The sequence below is a fragment of the Scyliorhinus torazame genome, chromosome 6 (assembly GCF_047496885.1).
Source record: "Scyliorhinus torazame isolate Kashiwa2021f chromosome 6, sScyTor2.1, whole genome shotgun sequence".
Lineage (NCBI taxonomy): Eukaryota > Metazoa > Chordata > Chondrichthyes > Carcharhiniformes > Scyliorhinidae > Scyliorhinus > Scyliorhinus torazame.
The window spans coordinates 85,773,741-85,790,246 of record NC_092712.1 but is presented as its reverse complement, the minus strand read 5'-3'; the positions used below and the strand labels follow the sequence as shown (position 1 = coordinate 85,790,246).

The window sequence follows — 16,506 nt, the reverse complement described above, 5'->3', positions numbered from 1 at the left end:
TCCTGGCATGGGCAGAGGACTGGCTGACAGGCAGAAAGCAGAGAGTGGGGATAAAGGAGACTTTTTCAGGATGGCAGCCGGTGACTAGTGGTATTCCTCAGGGGTCTGTGCTGGGACCACAACTTTTTACAATATACATTAATGATCTGGAAGAAGGTACTGAAGGCACTGTTGCTAAGTTTGCAGATGATACAAAGATCTGTAGAGGGACAGGTAGTATTGAGGAAGCAAGAAGGCTGCAGAAGGACTTGGACAAGCTAGGAGAGTGGGCAAAGAAGTGGCAAATGAAATACAATGTGGAAAAGTGTGAGGTTATGCACTTTGGAAGGAGGAATTTAGGCATAGACTATTTTCTAAATGGGGAAATGTTTCGGTAATCAGAAGCACAAAGGGACTTGGGAGTCCTTATTTATGATTCTCTTAAGGTTAATGTGCAAGTTCAGTTGGCAGTTAAGAAGACAAATGCAATGTTAGCATTCATGTCAAGAGGGCTAGAATAGGGATGTACTTCTGAGGCTGTATAAGGCTCTGGTCAGACCCCATTTGGAGTATTGTGAGCAGTTTTGGGCCCTAAATCTAAGGAAGGATGTACTGGCCTTGGAAAGGCGCCAGAGGAGGTTCACAAGAATGATCCCTGGAATGAAGAACTTGTCGTATGAGGAATGTTTGAGGACTCTGGGTCTGTACTTGATGGAGTTTAGGAGGATGAGAGGGGATCTTATTGAAACTTACAAGATATTGCGAGACCTGGATAGAGTGGACGTGGAGAGGATGTTTCCACTTGTAGGAAACACTGGAACCGGAGGACACCATCTCAGACTAAAGGGACGATCCTTTAAAACAGAGATGAGGAGGAATTTCAGCTAGAGGGTGGTGAATCTGTGGAACTCTTTGCCGCAGAAGGCTGTGGAGGCCAATTCACTGAGTGTTTTTAAGACAGAGAAAGATAGGTTCATGATTAATAAGGGGTTCAGGGGTTATGGGGAGAAGGCAGGAGAATGGGGATGAGAAAATATCAGCCATGATTGAATGGCGGAGCAGACTCGATGGGCCGAGTGGCCTAATTTTGCTCCTATGTCTTATAGTCTTAATGCGTGCTGCTTTACCGGATTCTACAGTAACCATAAATGATCATTAACTCAAACCTCTCTCTCTGTTCCTGCATCTCTTTAAAATTGTGCCAATTAGCTCTCCTTTTCTTCCTTGCAAATAAATCACTTCTCATTTCTCTCACCTTCCTAATTTATCACCATGGGGTAGCGGGGGGGGGGGGGGGGGGGGGGGTGTTATCTCGATAATTTATTAAACTTCAGCAATAGAGCCACAGAAACTCTGGAATAACATTAAATACCCTTTCTGCCATTTTTTCTGCATTTTCAGAGCTCTTCAGCTGAAATTATATCCGATGAGCAGGAGAACATTCCACCCATTGTAAATTCACCTATATGTAGTTAATGTAAACTTGTTATTTTTTTAATTCACCAGGTTTAATGAATTTGACCACAAGTTGTTCAGCATTAACCAAACAGAAGCCAACAGTATGGATCCACAGCACAAACTTCTGTTAGAGTGCACATACAAAGCATTTGAAAATGCAGGGATGCCGATGGAAGACATCAGTGGCAGCAGAACAGGAGTTTTCATCGGTGAGTTCCATCTGTTACATGGGAACAAACCATTCTGCCCCTCAAACTTGTTCAGCCATTCAACTGGATCTTGGCTGATTTGTATTTCAACAACATTTACGCATCTTTCATAACTTTTGATACCCTGACCAAACAAAAACATAACTCTTGAAAATTTCAGTTCACGAAGCATCCATACAGCCTGTTGGGGAAGGGCATTTCTTTGGATGGGTAGTATAGTGGTTAGCACTGTTGCTTCACAGTGCCAGGTTCCCAGATTCGATTCCTGGCTTTGATCACTGTCTGTGTGAAGTCAGCACGTTCTCCCTGTGTCTGCGTTGGTTTCCTCCGCCTGCTCCGGTTCCCTCCCACAAGTCCTGAAAGACGTGCTGTTAGGTGAATTGGACATTCTGGATTCTCCCTCTGTCGGTGTGTGGTGACTAGGGGATTTTCACAGTAACTTCATTGCAGTGTTAATATAAGCCTACTTGTGACAATAATAAAGATAATAATTATAAAGATAAAGACCCATGTGCACATTTCACTTAGTGCTAGTCCACAGGTACAAAAGGAATCAAAACGATTAATATGGAAGTACAGATATACGCCTCAGCAATATTCTTCAGTAATATATGACACTTTATTCTTTATTCTGAGGGGCTGGTTTAGCACACTGGGCTAAATCGCTGGCTTTTAAAGCAGACCAAGGCAGGCCAGCAGCACGGTTCAATTCCCATACCAGCCTCCCCAAACAGGCGCCAGAATGTGGTGACTAGGGGCTTGTCACAGTAACTTCATTTGAAGCCTACTTGTGACCATAAGCGATTTTCATTTCATTTCACTCTTGGCTTTTTTTCAGGACTCATGAATCGTGACTATGAAGGAATTTTAAATAATGCTGCCAACAAAATCACCCATTACAATGGGACAGGGACATCAATGAGTATCGCAGCAAATAGGATTTCTTACACTTTCAACCTTACAGGACCCTCATTGGCTATCGACACAGCATGTTCATCATCCCTTGTTGCTCTACACTATGCTTCAATGGCTATCAAGCAAGGTACGAGTAATTATTTCACGTTTTAATAAGCCTGAAAAAACAGAGGCAATAGGAGCATAAAGATATTATTTGGCCTCTCAAGTCTCCATCGCCATTCAGTAAGATCATCGCCGATCTGAATTTGGCCTCAACTCCATTTTCCTACCTGTTCCTCCACCCCCATAACCTTTTGATTCTCTTATAGATCAAAAATCTGTCTAATTCAGCCTTGAAGATACTCGATGACACAGTCTCCACTGTTCTATGAGGTAGAGAATTCCAAAGATTAACAACCCTCAGAAGTAATTCCTCCTCATCCTCTTAAATGGGAGACCATTATTTGGAATGTTTTTGTACTGTACTTGTTAAAAACACATTCAATAAAAACATTTGGCTGTTAAGCTTCACTTCAGGCAGAGAGGAGATTTGATAGAAGTATTCATGAGGGGCCTGGAGAGCGTACAAAGAACAAAGAACAAAGAAATGTACAGCACAGGAACAGGCCCTTCAGCCCTCCAAGCCCGTGCCGACCATGCTGCCCGACTAAACTACAATCTTCGACACTTCCTGGGTCCGTATCCCTCTATTCCCATCCTATTCATGTATTTGTCAAGATGCCCCTTAAATGTCACTATCGTCCCTGCTTCCACCACCTCCTCCGGTAACGTGTTCCAGGCACCCACTACCCTCTGCGTAAAAAACTTGCCTCGTACATCTACTCTAAACCTTGCCCCTCTCACCTTAAACCTATGCCCCCTAGTAATTGACCCCTCTACCCTGGGGAAAAGCCTCTGACTATCCATTCTGTCTATGCCCCTCATAATTTTGTAGACCTCTATCAGGTCACCCCTCAACCTCCGTCGTTCCAGTGAGAACAAACCAAGTTTATTCAACTGCTCCTCATAGCTAATGCCCTCCATACCAGACAACATTCTGGTAAATCTCTTCTGCACCCTCTGTAAAGCCTCCACATCCTTCTGGTAGTGTGGCGACCAGAATTGAACACTATACTCCAAGTGTGGCCTAACTAAGGTTCTATACAGCTGCAACATGACTTGGCAATTCTTATACTCAATGCCCCGGCCAATGAAGGCAAGCATGCCGTATGCCTTATTGACTACCTTCTCCACCTGTGTTGCCCCTTTCAGTGACCTGTGGCCCTGTACTCCTAGATCTCTTTGACTTTCAATACTCTTGAGGGTTCTACCATTCACTGTATATTCCCTACCTGCATTAGACCTTCCAAAATGCATTATCTCACATTTGTCCGGATTAAACTCCATCTGCCATCTCTCCGCCCAAGTCTCCAAACAATCTAAATCCTGCTGTATCCTCTGGCAGACCTCATCGCTATCCGCAATTCCATCAACCTTTGTGTCGTCTGCAAACTTACTAATCAGACCAGTTACATTTTCCTCCAAATCATTTATATATACAAACAGCAAAGGTCCCAGCACTGATCCCTGCGGAACACCACTGGTCACAGCCCTCCAATTAGAAAAGCATCCTTCCATTGCTACTCTCGGCCTTCTATGACCTAGCCAGTTCTGTATCCATATTGCCAGCTCACCCCTGATCCCGTGTGACTTCACCTTTTGTACTAGTCTACCATGAGGGACCTTGTCAAAGGCCTTACTGAAGTCCATATAGACAACATCCACTGCCCTACCTGCATCAATCATCTTTGTGACCTCCTCGAAAAACTCTATCAAGTTAGTGAGACACGACCTCCCCTTCACAAAACCATGCTGCCTCTCACTGATATGTAGATGGGGAGAAATTGTTCCCATAGGTGGAAGAATTGAGATCCAGAAGGTTCAGATTTAAGTTAATTGGGAAAAGAAGTAAAAGTGAAATGAGAGAAAAAATGTTCACTCAGTGAGTTGTGAGGGCCTGGAATACACTGCCTGAGTTTATGTTGCAGGGAAGTTCAATAGAGGCATTCAAGTGGGAGTTAGATGATTATTTGAAAATAAACAATCTATTGGGTTATGGGGAAGGGCGGAGAATGGCACAAGGCTCATTCATAGAGCCGGTGCAGACATGGGGGGCTCAATGACCTTCTGTGCTGTAACAATTGTGTGATTCTGTGAAAGTGTAGCACAACATCGTAAACTCAAACCCGGATCTGACAACAGTTGATGATAATTATATTAGCATCCAGAAAATGCATTTTACCTATCCGCCTTATATGTATTTCTGTGCCAAGAAGGATGGTGTACAACCATCTCTTCAACAAACTTAATTTCATACATATTGGGTGCGATCTTCCGGCCTTATTACACTCGCGCTCAAGAGTAACGAGGCAGATGAATAGCGGGAGAGGCCAAAAACGGGAACCGCACAAGGCGCCAAACAGTTTGTGATGCAACCGGCCTGCTCCTGTAGGCGAATTCGGAATCTCGCCGTCGTATGGCGAGAAACCAATTATCACCACTTAAGTCCCATTTCCATCCAATTAACGAGAGCCACTCGTCCTCCAACGTCCCCCTGTAATTCACCAGCCTCCACAGCAAGTGGCGCCGATCAGTACTCCTTGTCAGATAATGTGAACCTGACGGAAGGGCTTCCGTGGGGAGCCCAGGAGTGGAGTAGCCATCTCAAAACACAGGCAAAGAAACCGGGGGTACTGACCTTGCCACCCCAGTACTCGGCAGGGGGATGGGGGGGGGGGGGGGGGGGACACACACGGAGGCACGAGAGGGGCAAATAACGGGGCAATCGTTCGCAGCAGCACCATGTCAACCGCTGGATTCCAACACCATTCTGGGGCCAATCCCTGCCCCTGCCTGTCTGCCCCACCGATCACCCATAACCCCCACCAACTGCTGAGGCCTCTGACTGCGCGGCTGAAGGCAACCGCCAATAGGGAATTGGCAATCGTGGTTAAGTGAGCACTTGACATATGCCCAGTGGGTTCCGTGGGTAGGCAGGCCATGTGGCTTGTGGGAGTCATTGCCTAGCATTCCGATCGCACCTTGATGCTTGGACACTATGTGGGAGTCAATACCACACACGCAGCAGACGACATCCGAACATCCAGGAGATGGGACACAGCTCCCGGGACATGACCACTGCCGGAGGGTGGGTGGGTGCCAAGGTGGGGGTTGCCTGGAGAGACAGGCAAAGGGTCTGGGGTCAGCCTGCATTGTGGAAGAAAGTGACAGAGGCATCATAATGTTTGTGCAAAATTTTTTTTAATGTGCTGTAAAATACCCCATTCCTGACATTGCTGCCCCCTCAACCCCCCGGCCCCTAGTCCCAGCCCCTCCCCACCTGCTACCTAACCCCTGAGCCAATGCCCTCAGTGACGCACAACTGGCCTGGCCCTCCTAGCTCTACCACTACGTCTTCCACAGAATGCAGATCTGAGGTGGAGGCAGCCAGCTGTTTGCCTGATCCGGTGGCCTTCAATGCCCCTGCGGGCGTCCTCTGGGTGTTCTGGGACCGGAGGGCCCTGGTTCACTTGTCAATGGTACATGCATAGCCATGGCGCTCTGTCCTGTCTGCTGACCCCGAGTCATGGCCTCATCAGGGGGTTGGAACCTGGGAGTGCTGGTGGCCACCTTTGCCACCCCATGGGGCGGGCCCAGTTGGCACTTTACGTCCCGGTCAATGCAGATAGGGCTCTGCGGTTCACCTTGGGGCACCGGCTCTGGCACTGGCTGGGGGTGGAAGGAGAGGGGTCTCCGGATGGACCGGCCCCATCTCCGGCAGGTTCCGTAAGATATAAGACGGCATGTATGGTTAGACAGCGGGCTAGGGGGCGTGGGGTTGGAAGGGTGAAGGGGGTGAGGGTGCTGAGGGGGTGAGGGGGGGGTGGTGTCCACTCATGTGTCATGGGCATCCGCAACTAAGCGGGGTCTCACTTGCTCGCCCGCCACCGACCTCCACGACGTCTACCTGCCTTCCCTCCGGGCCACCGACCATGTCCAGTGCCCTCTTCTCGGGCATGGTGAGGGAACAACAGGTCTGGTGGGGCGCCTGGTGGTCTTCCTCCCGGGCCGGCGTACAGGGTCATCCTGCTCTCCTCCACGGCATCCATGAGGGTGTCCACCTCAGCGTCCCTGAACCGTGGCGCTGCTCTCCTTGCAGCCATCTTGTTGGCTGGGATGGTGTGTGTGGGGGGGGATGGATCGTTTAAGTGCGGCTACGGCGTGCGAGTCTCATGTGCGCCAATCACGGACCTGGCGAATCCACGCCGTTTTTCATGGAATCGGCTGCGTTCCATGTGGCGATGGTGCTAGCCCATTTAGAGTTGCTGAATCGGTGCAGCTGTGCGCCATTTTTCCTGTCGTAAAACACCACTGTTCTCACACCGGCGTCAGCACTTAGTCTCAAAATCAGAGAATCCAGCCCTTTGTACCCACCATGCATGATTTTTCCAGACATATGTGCAAAAGTGTGCCACAATCAGGAGCAACAAGGGCGTTGCCCTATTTGTTATCAACCTTCTAGACACTTTGTACCAAGTGACTTGGTGTTTGTTTAACACCCAGTGGATCTCCAGTGTTATCCTTCACCAAACAGGGCCGGTTTCTTACCAGGTGCAAGCCCAGGATCGTACTATGTGAAAGCATCTTGGCCATATTCGGTCCAGTGACAGCTTTTTCGAAAAATTCCTCGTCATTGTAAACCTCTTTTACAACCACATCTCCTGCCTGGCCTGATCAGGACACAGCAGAACCTTAAGACACCAAGGTGACTGAGGTCGTCAACTTGGACTCGGAGGTGGAGCCGAAGGAGGTCTCTGATTGGGAACCCTCGGATCCACAATCTTGGGAATTACAGCTGCCATGGCATTCCAGTTGGAAGCAGCATCACCTTTGAGATAGATGACGTCCGATCCAGCACCTCAGGTGCACAATGCTCAGCCAGGCGCCAAAATGGTCCGGTGCCCTCCTTCACCGCGGTCTTCAGAGGATTCTCCAGACTTTGGCGGGGAGAGATGTTACAACCGGCACGGGTCTTACGGAGTAGGGATGATAAACTACCCCTTGGGTCTTGCAGAATACGAACTCTCCCGATATGGGGCGGGGGACTTTAACAATAATTGGCTTTGAGTCGGCCAGTAAGACACTGACTGCAGGAGACCCAGATGGGAACTACTGGAGCTGTATATGATAGTTATTGTAAAATAATGTAAGATTTTTTGCTTCGACCTACTCGGTGTGGATTCTTTGTTGCGCTTACAAAATTAACCAACTGCCAAACAAAAATATATTGGTTAGATTTTAGATTTTTGCAATGGTGTCAAGCATGATTGCTTTTTACCTGATTTGGTTACATTTATTTGCCACACATTTCTATTTTTCTTCATTTGGAAGGCGAGGCATGCCCAACAGTTTGTCTTGAATGTATAATTTGATCCTGTCTGCTGCAGAGTAATTTGATGTTCTCTCTAATGTGTAATTTGATCCAGCCTTTATCAGACAGACAAGCAAGTCTCAGGGCTGTTGTGGTTGTGCTGTATGGTTCAGGTCATGTGAAAACAATGATATGGTAGAGTGTCCAAATGGAGCTGTGTTTAGTTTTGTGAAGATTTCTATGATCTAGTGACTTGCAATTGTAATTCTAGTCACTCTTGGTTGCTAAACTAAAAGACTTTATGCTCTAATTAGTGGATCAGTTCATTGTTTGGAGATTTGCTCTTTTTCCCCGAAGTGCTAAAACGATTCTGTAACTCAGTGAATTGACCAAGTTCAGAACAAAGAACAAAGAAAAATACAGCACAGGAACAGGCCCTTCGGCCCTCCAAGTCTGCGTTGTTGTTCAGGATAACAATTGTTAGGCAGTTAAAAAGTGCGAACATCAGCGGCCTCAAGATCTCAGTGGTGCTAAGGTGCTAGTATGGATGCTAGTAAGTGGTGCTAGTATGGAATTTGCTGGTCAATAAACCAATGGGTGCTGTTGTGTTTTATGCCTCAGAGATAGACAGAGATAGTGGGGCGGCACGGTATCACAGTGGTTAGCACAGTTGCTTCACAGCTCCGGGGTCTCAGGTTCGATTCACGGCTTGGGTCACTGTCTGTGTGGAGTCCGCATGTTCTCCCCGTGTCCGCGTGGGTTTCCTCCGGGAGCTCCGGTTTCCTCCCACAGTCCAAAGGTGTGCAGATTAGGTGGATTGGCCATGTTAAATTGCCTTTTGCGTCCCAAAAAAAGGTTAGGTGGGGTTATTGGGTTATGGGGAGAGGGTGGAGGTGTGGGCTTAATTAGAGTGCCCTTTCCAAGGGCCAGTGCAGACTCGATGGGCTGAATGGTCTCCTTCTGCACTGTAAATCCTATGATTCCTATGATAAACTTGAGCTTCTACGTGTGCAACAGGGATTTTATTCAATGCTTTAAAATATCGGCTCTCATGCTTACAGTTACATGCTAACAGTTTTATTTATTTTCTTAGTTACCAGACTCAGGCTTAACTAATTAACTAATATAATGCTGAGAAGAATCAACAGATACACATAATCAAACACCGAACAACTGAATAGTAAGGTGTCTGTACCTGGATGTGTGTGTGGGGGGTATGAGTCTGTGCATGTGCATGTGTTGCAAGAGTCCTCCCTGTTTATTCCCTTATCTACCCTTTTATTTTTGCTGTTACATTTTTGATCCATGGATGATTAATGGACATGTGTCTTTAAAGCAAGTAGCCTGTCTATTTAATCCAAGCAAAATAATCCAGAAGCAGAAGAGATCACTGCTAGTTGTTGCTGGTTTAAACTGGAGTTGCCAACTGACCAGCACCTGTGAGAAAAATGGGCTGGGACTTGGTTTGATTGATTTGGCTAGTGGCACAAAAGTATGTGCTCTGGCCGGTAGCAGGCGATGATTGGATCTTAGAGACCTGAAGGTTTCAGTTTCAATTCCGGCAGCACAGATGTAAAAGCTCCAGCTAATCGTCTCCAGAATCTCTCTCCAGAAAACCTGCTGTGAGGGCTGTCACTCTCTCCAGTAGCCGGTGGTGCTGCATTTCTGAAACTACAGACCTGAAGACAAACGACAAACTGAAAGCAAAGCTTGATGAAACAAAGACTCTGCCTCTTCAAGAAAGTTGAGAGTGCTTTGTTTCTAAGCTTCAGAGAAGACCAGTACAGGCTGGAAAACAAAGACTTTAATCTGCAAGCTCACTGTGAAGGAAGTGTGCTAAAAACCATCATCTGAAACAAACTCTTTTCCTTTAACCTATGACTTTTACCCTTTTCCACCCCTCTATGTTTGCCCGTAGTGTGTGTGTGTGCGTAAAGGGTGGAAGGGCAAGTTAAAGTGGGAGTTAGGTATTAGTTAAACGTTAACCAACTGTATCTGCTATGCATTTCATTATAGTTCTTGTTATAAATAAACAGTCATTGTATTTCCATTTACAAACCCGCTGACTGTAATTATTGAGCACCAAGGATCAAAGAGTTTGTGTATTTTTATCAAAATTATTGGTTAATTCACTTGTGTTGTAACTCCAGGATGAGTGGTGCTGGACTTAATTGCCCACTTACCCAGAGTGTGTAACACTGTGCCGAAAATAAAATTGATTTTACCTGTTTGTTCTACTCATTTCATGGAAGAGACCCAATGCATTAGATAGAGTAAATATTCCAGACACCAGCATGCAGCGCTTGTCTCTCCCCGCCCCAAACTACTCCAGTGCAGTCATGGCAGTACCATCTACCTGTTAATGTGAACGGTCATCTCCCTGTTCTCTTAAAACATCATATTGTGCTTTGAAATGTTAGATTAAGAAATACATTAATCATCTGATGTACATTAGCTCTGAACACCATTGAAAAAAAAGCATGTTAAACCACACTGGAGTTCACAGATGCTGGGCGAAATTTTCCTTCTGGGAGATATGCTGGAGTTGAATTGCACTTGATTAAGAGCAAATCATGAAGCAATTCACTATTCCTCGCCATGCAAATTTATGCATTGTGAGGAATACGAGGGATCCTAAGGAGTTCCTGCTATCAGGCCGCCATTTTGAACGGGAGGCCCAATAGCGATGTCCCGTGGCCTGCCACCTCCCATCGCATCACAAAGCAGCTCCCTCCACTGCCCCCCACATCGTGAATCAACCCCCCATCTCACAAGTACGTGGATGACCTGGCCAATCTGCCCCCAAGGACCTAAATAGGAAGTCCGCCCAGGAACCCCCCATTGATATTCCTTAAATAGGTAGACCAACACCCCCCCCCCCCACAGGGAACCCCTAAATGGGGAGGCCCCCCTCAAGACCACCTAACTAAAGGGACCCACACTGAGACCCCCAAAATAGGGAAGACGCCCCCAGAAACCCTGGAAATAGGGAGATCCTCAGGACGCCTTGAACAGAGAGACCCCTCAGAGATCCCCTAGCTAAAGGGACCCCATCACTGAGACCCCTTAAATAGGGAGTTCCCCCCCCGAGGCCCCCAAAATAGGGGACTCCTTCAGGTTCCCCCTGAATAAGGAGACCTCCCCATGGACCTTTGAATATGGAGACACCCCAGAGAGACTCTCAGAATAGGGAGATCTCCCCCACAGGGACCCCCTCACAAGAGGAACCACCCCCTGAGACATCCTAACTAAAAGGCCCCCTCCTCAACAGAAATCCCAGAAAAGAGGTCCATACCTGGGCTGGACAGCAGTCCAGCCAGGGGCAGTAAAAACATTTACTGTTGTATCAGTCACCTGGAAGCACCACGTGTTCCTGGAAAGAATGAAGCAGTGAACTGTGTTTAAACTCCTCCGATCCTTTAGCTGCAAGCCATTCAGGCGCTGGAATGTGGCGACTAGGGGCTTTTCACAGTAACTTCATTGAAGCCTACTCGTGACAATAAGTGATTTTCATTTTCATTTCATTTCATTCATGTCTCCTCCTGAGCTGTGATTGACAGCTTCCACAAAACAGCTGTGAGCCTTGCTTCATTCGTCTTCCTTCATGGATGAGTAACTCTCAAGTGTTGTAACAACAATGTTTACAAACATCAACCACTTCAAAGAGATTACTCTCTAGTTTCCAGACAGGGGTCTCTTTTCTTGGGAATCTGTTGGAGGGATCCTTTTAGTTTGGGGGTCTCTGGGGAGGCCTTTAGTTAGGGGGTCTCTGGGGGGATCCCTTTAGGTAGGGGGTCTCAAGGGGGCTTTAGTCAATGGGTCTCTGTGAAGGATCTCCCTATTTAGGGGGTCCCTATTGAAGGCTCTCCTTATTTTAGGGGTTTGCTGGGGGTTTCTTCCTATTTATGGGATCCTGGGAGAGGCCCTTCATTTTGGGGGCCCCTGGGGAGGGTTGCGGGGTCCTGGTGGGGAGGGGTGGGCAGGTCATGCATTGTAGAGGGGGAGGAAAGGTGACCCTCAGATGAACTTTGGGGGAAGGTCCACCACGTCAGGGCCACATTGGTAAATCAGTAGTGGTCCGCGCCCATGTGCTTCGCAGCCCGGTAGACCAGAGAATCAGAGAATCGCGAGAGCCGTTGATTCTGGTGCCGGGCCAACTAAGTGGATGCAAATGGGTCATTTGGACACATTTGCAACTATTCACATCCTCCCGCTTGCGCATGCATGCGAACCCCGATCACGCTGCCAGCAGAGGGCAAGAATATAGCGGTAGGTTTGGTGCCCGACACGAACCTCGATTTTGGCTGGATGCCAGATTCACCACCAAATCACGATCCACCTTGCCGGCATCGCGGGGCAAAGAATCCAGCCCACTGTTGTTAGCTCCATATATATTGCTTTGTAATTATTTGTATTACAAACCAAGTACTCTTATGAAGCTGAACCTTGCCCACAAAAACTTCATTTTGTGTTGTTCCTTGTATCTGAATAAAGCTTGTAGTCTTAAAGTTGAACTATATGCTTTATTGTGAGTTTGTTCTCTTTCCAGCGCTTAACGTAATGTTACATCTGAGCTGCCTGCCTGTTCTGCTCCCTGCTGCCGTTCTTGTGAAGTGCCCTCTAATTTCCTGTCTCCCTCTATACCTCTCCCGTGCTCCCTCTGGTGCTTGCTCAGTTGTATTGCACCTACATTGACCCCTTGTATAGAAACAGATCACTACAGCCCCCTTTTTTTCTTTTACATATTTTCTGTACAGTGGTAAAGAAAATTGTACAAAACAGATAGATTACTTATGATATGCTTGTGATATGTATATCTGTACAAGTGGTGATGACATTGGTTATTATACAAAGTCTATTGATATTTATGAGTCCAATCTGAATAAAAACATTTATGAGTCCAAACTTCATGAATTTGTTCGGTGAGGTTTTTTTTCTTTTCTTTTGTTGATGTGGTGATATTGATATTGCAACTACTTTGTGAATGTCGTCAGTGTTCTTGTGTGTTACGTAACCAACAAGTCATCCCGAGGTGTTTGAATGGTTGAATCACTGATGTTGACTGACGGGACTTTTTTTTTTCTGTGCTTGCGGTATCGATTTAGTGTGTTGTCTGCCTTGAAAGCTGGTGTGCTTGCTTGTTCTGGAGCAGATGTGAATCCGTGAGATTCTTTGTCATGCCATAGCATGTTTCTAGTCTTGTCATTGTTTTGCAGTGTGCTGTGGCATTGTCCTTCATGTGCACAGTTGTACCATTTTGTACAGGTCATTGTTTCATTGTTGTTGTTTCTGTTGTTTCTGTCTTTGTTGTTTTCGTTGTCATTCTTGTTGTTGTTTTTATCGTTTCTGTCTTTGTTGTTTTCATTGTTGTTCTTGTTGCTGCTTTTGCCGTGCTTGTTGTTTCTGTTTTTGTTGTTTTTGTCGTTCTTGTCGTGCTTGTTGTTGTCTTTGTTATGCTTCTTGGTGTTTTTATTGTTGTTCTTGTAGTTTTTGTTGTTGTGCTTGTTGTTTTTGTTGTTGCTGTTGTTGTTCTTGTTTCTGCAGTGCTTCTGGTGGTTTTTGTTGTTCTTGTTGCGCTTCATGTTGTTTTTGTTCTTGCTGTTGTTGTTCTTGTTTCTGTCGTGCTTCTTGTGGTTTTTGTTTTTCTTGTTGCTCTTAATGAGTGTTCAGTGTGGATAATTTGCGTAATTGTCACAGTTAGTGCGAGTGTCTTTTGTGGTATCTGTTACATTGAGCGTTTTGTCTAGAGAATGGTGAGAATGATCTGATGTTGCATTGATGTTGGTGACATCAGTCATTTGTGGTGGATTTGATTCCTCTTCTTTGCTTCCTTGGTGCTCCTCTGCTGGAATCATTTGCGGTGGATTTGATTCCTCTTCTTTGCTATCTTGGTGCTCCTCTGCTGGAGTCAAAATCTTCACGATTTCATTTTCTTGTTGGTCTTGGTGCTCCTCTTCTGGAGTCAAAATCTTTACGATTTCTATTGACGTGGTCTCTCTGGACTCTTGGTGCTCCTCTTCTGGAGTGAAATCTTCAAGACTGCAATTGACGTGGTCTCTCTGAACTCATGAGTAGCCCTACTCTGATTGTTGAGTGCTTCTGTACAGACGAGCTGAGTTCTGTCAGTCTCGCTGTGATCCTGCACATCCTGTATGTCAATTGTGATCACATTGTGACTATCTTCACATACAGTTGGTAGCCTTACATTGTCTTCTTGTTGATTATGTGAGCTTGGCAGACTTTCATAGTCTGCTTGTGGTTGCTCAGATACGGTGGGTTGACCTTCATGGTCTTGTTCATGCATGGCGTTCGCAACGGAGTGTTTGTTTGCTTCCATTTTTGAGTCTGTCACCGAGCTGTCTGTGGAGGCTTGCGTCACTCTCTTTGTGGCGGCCTGTGTCGCTCTCTTTGTGGAGTCTTTCATCGCTCACTCTGTGGAGTCCTTCATCGCTCTCTCTGTGGAGTCTGTCGTCGCTCTCTTTGTGGAGTTGTGCAGTGTTCTTGCTGTAGAGTCAATCTATGCTCTCTCAACAGAGTTGTTCTGTGCCCTCTGTGTGGCGTCGTCTTCATCTTGGGTAATGCTGTCATCCAATGTATCGATGATGATCTGCCATGGCACCATGGTATTGGATTCATCTCCCATGAGAAGAGTAGTGTTAAGCTTTTCAACCTTGTTGCTGATGCTGTGATCAGCATATCCGAATAACTCAGCCATGTCTGAGCAGTATTGTGTGTATTGTTCGATAGACAAATCATCCCTTTTTGTTTCGAAGTTGTTATCGTTGTCTTCATGTTCAATGAACAAATCACCTTCTTTGGGTTTCGGATTTTTCATTGTGCTCTTCACTTTGGGTGGTGCAGACTGCTTGTTCCAGGGTGTTGTGAGAGTTATTTTCAACTGCTGGTATAAGTTCAGGCATTGTTCTGTCTTTTGGGGTAAGAAAATTGAGTTTTACAGCGTCTTGTTTTCAATTTTCGGGCATTTCCCTTTTAAGTGGGCATGATCCGGGTCCTCTGACATAATGACGCTCGTGACATCATGCGTTGGAATCGATTGCACATGCGCAAATCGATCTGCCTTTACTCTGCGTTTTTTTGTGCAGTGTGCATGCGCGGCTTGCGCATACGCAGAAGGTAAAATGGCTGATTTTAACTGCGCATGGGCGGCTTCTGTTTCCTGTGCATGCGCAGACACAGATTTTCGTCTTTTGTTCCCAGGAGACTGTAAAATGTGCTCAGACGCCATTTTACAGTGGATTTCAGCGTTTCTTCTTTGTAAGAAGTTCAAGTTATTTTTTCCTTTCGATCTGGACTTTTCACTCGCGATTTCTAGACTGAACCCTTTCTGTGTTTGTAAAGACTGATAGTATTGATTTGTTTTTGTTCATAAGCAAGGCATTTTTGTAGAGCAGTTTCTAGAGTTAGATGCTTATTTTGTGAAAGTTCTTCCCTCAAATTTTTATCAGATAGTCCAGAAATTAATTGATGCATTAGCACAGTGTCTCTGAAATCAGCATAATCACAGCCTTGTGGTATTAACTTGAGATTTGTAATAAAATCAGTGATGGGCCCTCCATTTCTCTGGCATTTATGACAATTGTTAAAGCTTTCCAGCATCTCACCAGGAGGACTCTTAGTGTTCATCACATTTTTTGAGTATTACTTCTATTTTGGTGCCGTCTTCACCTTCTAAGTAATTAAAGCAATTATAGATTTTTCTAGCTTCATGCCCTCCTATTGAGTGTAGTAGTGCTATTTTTGTTGCGTTAGAGAGCGTGCTTATACCATTTGTTGCTCTCTTTGGTGTTGTCTCTTAATTTGGCTCTGTTTAATTACGTTTGCTCAAGAGTTGCCAGGTATCTTTTGACACCGCTGCAAGGTTCAGAACTGAATACTGATCAAAGACTCGATACACCAGTTAGTAAGTTCAAAAGCAATGCTCATTTATTTACACACAGTCAAATCTACTCATGCATAAACTCTACAAACTAAACTATCACTATTAATAGCTTCAGGTGCCCACTCAGTCAGAGGAACAATTGCTTGGTTCTGAGGCTGCTACGTTCAGCTGTTTACAGGGTAGCAACTAGGAGCATCTATCTCGTAGCGTGCGTTGACTTGGAACTTACTTGGTCTGGTGTAGCTGCTCGGCTGGTCTCTCTCTTTGCTGAGAGCCAAGGCCAAAGAAGAAAGATTCTTCCTTGGGGAATACTTTTTATACCTAAAAGGGCTTCGCGCGCCTTTGGGCGGGCCATGAACTTTCCCTCAATTAATTGGGCCTTTCTCAATCATTCGTATCGATCTTCCTCCAATAGAGGGGTGGGTTCCCTGGTTGCTGGGCATGTCCTAGGTGGCTGTTGGTTTGCTTTGTTGGAGTCTCCTCTGGCACCAGGGTGTCTGCCTTGACATTGTTTATCTAAATGTTTCCCTTTTGTCCCCGGAGCTGGCTCATTAGTATGTAGGTGGCTTAACAGTTTCTGTCCTGTCTGAGAGCTAAGGCTCTGATCAACAGACAGACCTTGCACCTGCTTG

The 16,506-nt window shown here is 46.0% G+C and overlaps 1 protein-coding gene across 1 annotated transcript in view; it reads left to right on the top strand.

Annotated features, from left to right (window-relative positions):
• Nucleotides 1-1,490: 1,490 nt before the first annotated feature.
• Nucleotides 1,491-16,506, top strand: part of LOC140424871 (phthioceranic/hydroxyphthioceranic acid synthase-like) — a 31,888-nt gene continuing 16,872 nt past the window's right edge. The window contains exons 1-2 of the mRNA XM_072508409.1: nt 1,491-1,646; nt 2,485-2,688. Coding sequence (XP_072364510.1) covers nt 1,541-1,646; nt 2,485-2,688 — 310 coding nt within the window. The 5' untranslated portion in view covers nt 1,491-1,540. The remainder of the gene's footprint in view (nt 1,647-2,484; nt 2,689-16,506) is intronic.